General features: G+C 35.1%; 3 protein-coding genes across 3 annotated transcripts; 2 read left to right on the plus strand and 1 right to left on the minus strand.

The window, feature by feature from the left end:
- The first annotated feature begins 64 nt into the window (after nt 1–64).
- LOC106293984 (transcription repressor MYB6-like) lies at nt 65–1,239 on the plus strand. The gene is made up of 2 exons (XM_013729610.1): nt 65–227; nt 518–1,239. Exons 1-2 carry the CDS (start codon nt 65–67, stop codon nt 1,237–1,239), a joined length of 885 nt encoding a protein of 294 aa, XP_013585064.1.
- A 1,898-nt stretch (nt 1,240–3,137) lies between these two features.
- LOC106343460 (DNA-3-methyladenine glycosylase 1-like) lies at nt 3,138–4,812 on the plus strand. Its single transcript, XM_013782680.1, has 3 exons — nt 3,138–3,647; nt 3,732–3,789; nt 4,058–4,812. The coding sequence occupies exons 1-3, from the start codon at nt 3,248–3,250 to the stop codon at nt 4,542–4,544; spliced, it is 945 nt and encodes a 314-aa protein (XP_013638134.1). The 5' UTR covers nt 3,138–3,247; the 3' UTR covers nt 4,545–4,812.
- Nucleotides 4,813–5,533: 721 nt separating this feature from the next.
- LOC106293684 (aspartic proteinase CDR1-like) lies at nt 5,534–8,158 on the minus strand. Its single transcript, XM_013729350.1, has 2 exons — nt 7,542–8,158; nt 5,534–6,719 (listed from the first exon to the last, which is right to left on the minus strand). The coding sequence occupies exons 1-2, from the start codon at nt 8,063–8,065 to the stop codon at nt 5,894–5,896; spliced, it is 1,350 nt and encodes a 449-aa protein (XP_013584804.1). The 5' UTR covers nt 8,066–8,158; the 3' UTR covers nt 5,534–5,893.
- Between the last annotated feature and the right edge of the window lie 1,883 nt (nt 8,159–10,041).

A 10,041-nucleotide genomic window follows, 5' to 3' on the forward strand; every position in this document is an offset into this window, starting at 1 on the left:
TGACCCTGGTGGTTTATTAACACCAAGAGTCTTAGCTTGTATGTTGCATATATAAATTAGGAAGATGAGTGAGAAGTGGGAAATGAAAAGAGATGAAATGGGACATCGATGTTGTGGGAAGCACAAAGTGAAGAGAGGGCTTTGGTCTCCAGAGGAAGACGCCAAGCTTCTTCGTTATATCACCACTCACGGTCATCCTAGTTGGAGTTCTGTTCCCAAGCTTGCCGGTTTTACATCTCTCTCTAACTCACATCGAAACTGTAAATGGACCAACATTAATATATAAATAACATGTATCGATATGTTTAATCGTCAATTGGTTTTGAGTTGGAAACTAGTATTGACTATATATATATATATATATATATATATATATATATATATATAGGAATTACTAGTTTCCAACTCAAAACCAATTGACGATTAAACATATCGATACATGTTATTTATATATTAATGTTGGTCCATTTACAGTTTCGATGTATGATTTATATATAGTATGTATGTGTGTATATAGGATTACAGAGATGTGGGAAGAGTTGTAGATTAAGGTGGATAAACTACTTGAGGCCTGATCTGAAGAGAGGATCCTTTACAGCGGAGGAAGAGCAGACTATCATTGATGTTCATCGTATTCTTGGTAACAAATGGGCTCAAATTGCTAAGCACTTACCTGGACGCACTGATAATGAAGTGAAGAATTTTTGGAACTCATGCATTAAGAAGAAGCTTCTTTCTCAAGGTTTAGATCCTTCCACTCATAACCTTATGCCTTCACACAAAAGATCTGCTTCTTCTTCTAGTAATAATACACCTAAGCCAAGCAAGACGAAGTCCATCATGACAAACCCTACTTTTGATCAATCAACCACAGCTTTCTCAATCACAAACGTCAATCCTTACACTTCCAATAAACCAAACAAAGTTAAATCTCCTAACCAGACTACAATCCCCTCCCAAACCGTGATCCCCATCGACCATACCATGTCAAGTCTTTTAAATGATGAAAATATGATTCCTAACTGGTCAAATGTTGATGGAATGGCACCAATCCACGAACAAGCTCCCATGTTTTCAAGTGAAAAGGCAGTGATAGGTGTTGAAGATGATGATCTCAACATGGACATTTTGTTTAACACGCCTTCTTCCTCTACATTTGATCCTGATTTTGGTTCCATGTTTTCTTCAGCAATGTCTATGGATTTCAATCCCATGGATGATCTTGGCTGGACCTTTTAGTTTTACTTTACAATTTTTTTAGTTTTCTAAAATGTATATAATTTGTACGAATAAGTTCCACTTGTTGTTGTCACTAGTTTTGAAAGCTGAGATTTTACCAAAATCAGTTTGTCATTTTCTCACTACTTTCGTATAGGTTATTGCTTTCTATTACATAAAGTTGGGCTTGTTAACTCCAATTTTATCTATTTACATAAAGGCCCATATAATGATGGGTCGGATTAGTAGGGCTCTTAGGTTATAGTACATGGCTAAAGGGAAAGAAAAGTGCCAAATCCATACCACTAAACAGTGTGACCTTATAGACTCAATTATATATTGCATTCATATGATTGATTTTTTTTTTTGTGGTCAAAACATTCCTATGATTGATAAGACAATGACGATATATGTTCGATGGATTCATATATACGTTTTTTTTTTGTTCTTCAAAATTCAATTATACGTATTCCACAATGATATATATATTTTTTTGGTTAAAATTTGGTTCCCCAATGATATTGATCGTGTGGAAATAATTATGCCAAGTGTTGATGAAACTTCGTGCGAAGCGCGAAGGCAAAGAGGCAACGTGCAACATCGTCACATGTTCTCTAACCTGTAACCACATTCTTCTAATTTGCTTGTAGGCTTATACTTGTACATGAACTAGCATAAGCGTTGAGAAAGTCAATTGTGTTATTCTGAAGAAATGATTCACAAGATGGCATTCAACGTATATATAAAATCTTGAATTGTATAAAACTCAATAATAAGAATAACTTTCTTATTAATCTTAAGAAAAACTCACTCAAAAACCTAAAACTCTCGCACAATCACAAAACTCATAAGTTATACCACACATTGATATCTTCTTATATAGAGATTAGATTTCTCCTAAACTCTATGAACTTAAGATATTTCATATTTCCTTTTCCTAATCCTTTTGCAAAGCCATAACTCGGTAGGATTAGGTCTTTAACTTGTATCTCAAAATTCATTTTCTTTCAAGCTTAATCCAACAGTATAAATATTCTGCATAATAGATATTTGATTGGAATGGACATAACGGAGGAAGCAAACATATCATGGATTTAAAAAGGACTTAGGAGTAACGGGAAGACAAACACCGAAGCACAGAAGATGGAGAATAAAGATATGTATTAGAGTATTAGCCTATTAGGTAGTGTTTAATATTATAAAACTGATAAAAATAAGATATTTAAAAATAGGATATGTGAAACCACATGGTCTGTCTCTTACTCTCTTATCTTATCTCCTCCATCCTAAACAGTCCTTTTGAAATTCCTAATTTCCATTTTTCTGCAAAATGTTTAAACTGCAATATGCATACAAAACTGCACATGAATATATAAACAATTGAAAAACGAACTTTTTCCATTAAAGAGTTGTATTGTCTCTGTAAACTAATTCATATAAATAAATACATAAATAAAATTCAAGATGGAAAGTTGATAATAGAAAATTTAAGTTGCGTGAATACTATTCTTCAAAAAAAAAAATATGAGTGAATACTAACGCTATAGATATTGTTTTGAGCATGTGATACAAAAAAAATGAATAAAGGACAGAAGGCGAAAATAATACATGAAAGAATATTGAAGTACCAAAAGAAAAGTAAACAAAAATAGTTAGAGGAAGACTTAAAGGTCACATGGATGTGATTTGATGGCATCATTGCATCAAATTCTGCACATGCCACTGCCTCTTAACTCTTTTTCATATTCCTTTTCTTTTGTTGTTGCTTGTTGTTATTATTTGATAATTTAATTTCCACACGGTTTTAGTTTTACAATAATGTTACACTGTAAGAATGTAATTACCCTTAGTTACAACCACTTTTCAACTCTCTATGTCCCTCGTAGTATATATACGTACACAACCACTTCTCTTCTCCATTTCATCATCATAAATTCATAATAATCAACTCAACCCTTCTCTCGTCTTACTAAACATTACGGCTTCTTTCTTCCCACATCATATAACTTAAGAGTTGATATATAGAAAAATGAGCAGAACGGAGACGATGGGTTTGACCAAAAGAGGAACGTTGCAGTCAAGTAGTTGCAATCGCCTTATGGGCCGTTCTGAGTCCCTCAAAAGGGACAGTGTGATGAGCAATGGTGGTTCAGCTAAAGTGAGAGGAAGCTTGGAGCGCAAGAAATCAAAGAGTTTTAAAGAAGGAGAAAGCTATCCTTCTTGGCTCATAACCGAGGCTCCTGGGAGTATAGCCGCCGTGAGGAGGGAGCAAGTGGCTGCACAACAAGCCCTAAGGAAACTGAAGATTGCTCATTACGGCAGATCTAAATCAACGCTAACTAATTTTACCTCCTCCAAAGTTGTCCCTCTTGTTCACCCTAGCCCTCATCCTCATCCTCAGAGGTGCAGCTTCATCACCCCTACTTCTGGTATATTAGCCTTTCCATTTTTCTTTTACTTGGTGTATTAGTCTCTCTTCAAAATTCTGAATTTTGTTAATGTCATTTTCTCAGATCCTATTTACGTTGCCTACCATGATGAAGAATGGGGAGTCCCTGTCCATGATGACAAGTGCGTTACATATTTTATTTTCTTACAATTTTAATACTATCACTTTTATTTTCATAATTGCAACAAAATTTAGTTTATTGAGGGTATTAAAATCTTGGAAATTAGGATATAATCCTAAATGATTTGGTAACCTACTAATCTTAAATCTATATCCCCTTATATATTTGGAACTAAAAGTGATTAGCTTTCTTTTGTTTCTTAGATTTTATATCTTACTATAACACATTTTCATTTTATCCAAATAATAAACTAATTATCTCTATTTCAGGACGTTGTTCGAACTGCTAACCCTAAGTGGCGCGCAAGTAGGCTCCGATTGGACTTCAACCTTGAGAAAACGCCATGACTTCAGGAAAGCATTTATGGAATTTGAAGCGGAAGCGGTTGCAAAAATTAGCGAGAAAGAGATGAATGAAATAAGCACCGAATACAAGATAGAGATGAGCAAAGTGAGAGGCATTGTGGAGAACGCAACAAAGATCCTAGAGATCAAGAAAAACTTCGGGTCACTAGAGAAGTACATTTGGGGTTTTGTGAACCACAAACCCATCTCCACGAACTACAAGTTTGGCCACAAGATTCCGGTCAAGACATCCAAGTCGGAGAGCATAAGCAAAGACATGGTGCGTCGAGGCTTCAGGTACGTGGGCCCCACTGTGGTTCACTCCTTCATGCAAGCCGCTGGTCTAACCAATGACCACTTGCTCACTTGTTACCGTCACATTCCTTGCACTCTCTTCAGTACCAATCCCTAAAAGAACTCATTTCTTATTTATTTACTTAATTGAAAGTGTGTTTTTCAACTTTCGGGTGATTTGTGTACAACAAATGTAGGTGTAGGAGGAAATGGATTGTTTGATTTTAATTTGCCATGTAAGATAAACCAGCTGCTGGGGTAGCTGGTGTAGTTTGTGTTTTTTTTTCTTCTGTGTGAGGTTTTTATTATAATCACATGTATAAGGGTTTTTGATGTATGTGTGGTGTGACAAATTGAATTAGTAATTGATTTTCATTTGAGTTTAACTTATCTTATACTCCATCCGTTTCGCAATACATGATGTTATTCATTAGTTATTCATTAGTGCACAAAGATTAAGAAATTTATTTTTCTCTAAAAGATGGTTTAAAAATATAATTTAAAAATCATCTAACCAATTATAGAAATAACTACAACATCTAATTGGTTACATAATTTTCAATAAAGTTAAAACATAAAAATATCAAAACGTCATCTATTTTGAAACAACAAAAATCTTTTAAAACATCATCAATTATGAAACAGAGGGAGTAATAACTTAAAGACCAATGTGCATTCTTAGGAAAAAAAAAAAAAAAAAATTCAATATCCTCTTGGGTTTTCAAAGTATCGTCTCTATCCAATCTTTTATCCAAGATATTTATTTTATTGTTTTAAAATTTGTATTGAGACTTGAAAGAAGAGTACAATAACAAAACAAATGGTGATTGGTGTTCGTAGAAGCAAATAGAATGATGATGAAGCATGTGATGCTTCTCTGTCACCAATAATGATTGCATCATTTTAGTGGATGCCATGATGGGATTGGTCATTGCCCATTGGATTGGGTCATTCTCCCCATCCCTAATATAACTTCTTTCCCAGTTCTACCCTTTCAATTATTTATTCAAGTTCCAAGGACAAGGCTCCTCCTTCCTTCACCCTTATCGTATGTTTTTATAGAAGATGTGGTCTTTAAGTAAGGATGTGACTTTTGGTATAAAAACAGAGTACTCGACAAGTTTTGTTAATGTTGAGAGAATGTAAAAATGAAAAAGAAAAATCAAATATGCTTTGAGAAGAGAGCACATGAGACTGAAACAACGATGCATCAGATTCCTACTTTACTCAACACCGTAACACAGAAGCAGCCCTTCTTTGTCAGAGCGTGTAAACTTAGTAAAGAGTAAAGACCAAGCTAATGAAGTTATGGGCCCAACCTGCTCTCTCAACGGCCCACTCAGAGGCTATTATTTACAAGGCCCAATAGTGATTTTAAGGAAATGAATGCTATCTAACAAGTTTTGATAGCATTATTTACTTGTTCACTAACAAATTTAATTTAGTCAAGTATAATAAAACACCAATCTAAAGGCAGGTAGAAGGAGAAAAAGACAAAGTTGAGGCCGCAATATCAAACTCCCACAAATGATTCTGCTGCATTATATTCCCAATGACATTAGTAGCCTCAGCTTTAGCCTCCACAAACCCTAAACACCTGATTCCTGGCGCAGCATTTATCAGGTAGCTTCTACGATAAGGCGCGAAACGAGTACCGCCCATGAAGTGAAACGTTAGTTGTGGCAGCTTTCTGTCGTCGAACTTGCTGGTATAATAACAAAACTCTATTGGTAGTCCTTCTGGTTTGATTCTTTTCACACCAACAAGGTGACGCTGTAGCCCTGTAACCACGGCCTTGTACGCGGCCTCAGCTAAGAACGTGAGGCTGCTTCCTGAGTCCAAAATGGTCCCACCACCTTTCTTTACACCCCATACTTGTGGAGGGATATTGAGCATTTCCTCTCCGATGGAGATTCCAACGATGTTGACGGCGTAGAAGGGAGGAAGGAGACTGAGATCAAGCCTAGCGGTTCGTCTTGCGGGGGCTTCGGTGGTGGTAGACGAGGGTGTAGAGCCGAAGATGAGATAGTTGGAGACGTTTTTGTGTGAGGTATGGTCAACGAGGCAGTATGAGAATTTGCCTCCGAAGATGTTAGTGGCTTTTGAAGTGAAGGAGTAATCGCTCAAGGCTAGACCAAGGATACCGTCTGCTTCACGGAAGCTGGCACCACCTTCGGAGGCGCTGCTGCAGCCAATGAGGAGGCCACGGACACTAGTAACGCTGCCGTTGGTGAGACCAAGAGTGAAGGTCTCCTTAGCAAATACACCTTGTGCTGATGATCCATCAACATATCTGTTACACCAAATCTAAGTAAGAATGCAAAAAACATGGATAAATTATTACTAAAGAGGCAAACCTAACTCCCAAGTCACAATAAGTAACATTTATATACTGTAATGAATAGTAGCACAAGACACATTTAATTTTCACATCTTCTCCTTACATACACTTGCATCTAACTCTATGTCTCCCTCATGTTTAGGCATGGGCATAAAAACCGAGAACCAAAAATTGAACCGGAATCGAACCCGAAACCGAACAGATATTCAAAAATAACTGAACGGTTCCTATATTTCTATAACCCAAAAACTGAAACCGGAGTGGAACTGAATCGAGAACAATTATATATAGTATTAAAATTAGCAATTTTTTTAAAAGTATTACTTATAAACCGAATTACCCAGATATTTTTTATCCAAAGTATTTAAAAATTTCCGAACTACCCTAAATAACCAAATTACTCGAATAGTTTTATCCAAAAATTTAAAATTTATCCGAATTACCCGATTTTTTAATCTAAAAACCTGAAAAAAATCTGTATTTGTACCCTCGAATATCTAAAACTAACCGACAAAACGATACCGAATTGAAACCAAAAGTTTATTGGATATTAGCCTGTTCTTATAATTATTACCCGAACCGAACCAAAAACCGAAATAACTGAACTAAATCCGAACCGATTTTCATAGATAACCGAATGGTTCATTGAACCGAAAACAGAAAGAACCGAATCTGCACCGAACCCAAAACCCAATGCCAGGCCTGATTCGCATTTTGACTATGGATCAATAATACAAACACAACCACTAAAAGAGAGTTTATTTATCCTTGTACCTGTAATCGTATGCGCATGGAGTTCTAGGGGTAGGGCATATAGCGATGGAGAATAGTTTCGCCAAATCTTCCGAACAAGTCTTCGTCATGCATCCAACCTTTCTGAAACTGGACGAATTCTCTGCTCTGAAGACATGACGATTCTCAAGTTTCTCTGGCCCTTGCCCATGGAACCTACAATTCACCCATGTCAGCTCGCTCCCTGTGTCCACCACCACCCTGAACCTCTTCGCTGGCGTTCCAACCATGATCTCCGAGAAATACTGCGCCGCTCCGAAGTCGAAACCTGATCCCAGCGACATTTTCACTCCACCCTTAGTTGTTTTTATTTTCTGAGAAATGACGTTGTGACGCTTCTGGTCCATGCCCATAATGTCTTCGATGCGATGGTAAGGTGACGGATTCGGTGAGAGTGAATCACGGTGCTTCATGTCGAGACGCATAGCCGTTTCTTCCTTGGAATGTGCGGAGGCTATTAGGAGCATCGTGATGAGACACAAGAGCATTGTTGTCGTTGTCTTCATTTTTTTCGTCCTCTTGTTCTGTTTTTTTTTTTTGCTCCTTTTAGGGTTGTCCGTTTCTAAAACAGAGTATTTATATTGACCAACACGCCTTTCTCTCTCTATTCTTTTTTTTAATCATAAATCTAAAAAACCTTGATTGAGTTATAGTTTTTAGATTTGTTTTAGTTTCTGAAATTACCATATTTATCAAGATTTTGAAAATGTGGTTTTCCTGAAAAAAAGGGAGACTCATTTTTGTAGCTACAATAAAAACAAAAAACACACCATGTTATTTGGGTTTCTTATTAAAAAGCCTATTTTTTCCAACGAGAGTTTATTTGTTATTTATGATTATTATTTTATAACATATTTTTGTTATTATCCAAAATTCAAAAACTATTTTAAAGGCTTTAAACATCTTCCGTAAATTAAAAAGAAAACATTTGAGGCTAGCATGTCAAAAGTCAAAACCATGTTTTCTATGTATTTTAGTTTTAAGTCCTATAATTACTTTTAAAGCTATTAATTCAGAAATACAGTGTTCGTTTAGATTACTTAATTTATGAATTAATGACAAACTGATCAATTCTTAGCAAATCTAACATTTTTTGAGAAATTAAAGTAGGAATGCAAAACAAATAACTCTCATCGGTGACCATTAAAATAAGAATAAAAATGAATAAGAAAAGAATGAAGAATAACAAAATAAAATGAATGAAAATAAATATTTAATCCCTTTGTTCCATATCAATTTTGATAATAAATGTTTTTCTTATATAGTTCCTTAAAATTTAAAGAATGAAAATGAATCAAATGCAGCAAAAACTTTCTTATAAATGGTGTAATTTTTAAGAAATGAATAGGAATCGAGTATTCTCCTTCATTCTCTACGTCACACCATTTGGACTCAAAGACAAACGTGAAAGAGGGTAAAGAGAGAGAGTGTGCGCTTGTGTTATGACATTGTAACACAAGTGTAAGAAAGAGAGAGAGAGTGAGTGAGAACAAAGACAGAGACTGAACAAAAGAGTCTTGAGTGAACAAGAGCAAGAGAGAGGCCGGCCGTAAGTGAGTCGAGTGGAAAGGTCAAGCCAAGAAGAGCTTTTTATTTATAAATTGATCTTTCAATTTTTATATAGTTTTGTTTGTATCAAAACTAATTCAGTATTTGTGTTTTATGCTTTAATAAATTATTAATATTTTCATAATACAATTATAAATTTCTAAAAATAATTTTATATTCTTGTAAAGACTAAATTTATGTATAATATAATAAAGATAGTTAAAATACAATTATTTTGGATAAAATTTGTAAAATTATAAAATAACAAACATTATTAGAACTTTTTTTTGTGCAACACATTATTAGAGCTAATAATAAGTATTAATAATAAAATATATTTACAATATTCTTTTTCAAAAGGAAAAATGAGTGAAACTCCAATTCATTTAGAAAGAACTGTTGACATGAAGAATTAAACAAAGGGAAGTAGTGGAGGAAGTAGGAGAAGTGGCCATATCACTTACCAAATGGGGAGGAGTGGCTAGTCCACTACTAGTTATTTATTCTTCCACCATTGAGTGCTTATTGCTTTTGTTTCCTTTAAATACACCATGTATGTTACACAATTAAATACACTTCAATAAAAACATTTCTTTCATTCTCTCAATCTCACAAATCCTCTCATTCTCTTAAATTCTCAAATTTCTCTTCTCTCTCAAATACTTACGGTTACTTCACTCCTTTTTACTTTGTTCGTGTGCTTCATCACGGTTAAAACACTTAGAAGCTCTCATAATCTCACAAATTATCATGGTATCAGAGCAGCAACAATCTTGAAACCTTTCTAAATTCCGCAAAATCAAAACTCTGTTTCTAGTTCTTAAACTCTACCTCTGACCAAGTAAATCCCCAAGATGGAGAACAACAACAACAATAACAACAACCGCATCAGCATACCTGTGACCCTGAAGGGGATTAACTACCTCTTGTGGGC

The sequence above is a fragment of the Brassica oleracea genome, chromosome C5, assembly GCF_000695525.1.
Source record: "Brassica oleracea var. oleracea cultivar TO1000 chromosome C5, BOL, whole genome shotgun sequence".
Taxonomy (NCBI): domain Eukaryota; kingdom Viridiplantae; phylum Streptophyta; class Magnoliopsida; order Brassicales; family Brassicaceae; genus Brassica; species Brassica oleracea.

Coding starts and splice junctions, on each gene's coding strand:
- LOC106293984 (XM_013729610.1), top strand. CDS start 65: ATGAGTGAGAAGTGGGAAATGAAAAGAGATGAAATGGGACATCGATGT. Junction 228..517: donor TTCTGTTCCCAAGCTTGCCG/GTTTTACATCTC, acceptor GTGTGTATATAG/GATTACAGAGATGTGGGAAG.
- LOC106343460 (XM_013782680.1), top strand. CDS start 3,248: ATGAGCAGAACGGAGACGATGGGTTTGACCAAAAGAGGAACGTTGCAG. Junction 3,648..3,731: donor CTTCATCACCCCTACTTCTG/GTATATTAGCCT, acceptor TCATTTTCTCAG/ATCCTATTTACGTTGCCTAC. Junction 3,790..4,057: donor GTCCCTGTCCATGATGACAA/GTGCGTTACATA, acceptor TCTCTATTTCAG/GACGTTGTTCGAACTGCTAA.
- LOC106293684 (XM_013729350.1), bottom strand. CDS start 8,065: ATGAAGACAACGACAACAATGCTCTTGTGTCTCATCACGATGCTCCTA. Junction 6,720..7,541: donor CCATGCGCATACGATTACAG/GTACAAGGATAA, acceptor TTGGTGTAACAG/ATATGTTGATGGATCATCAG.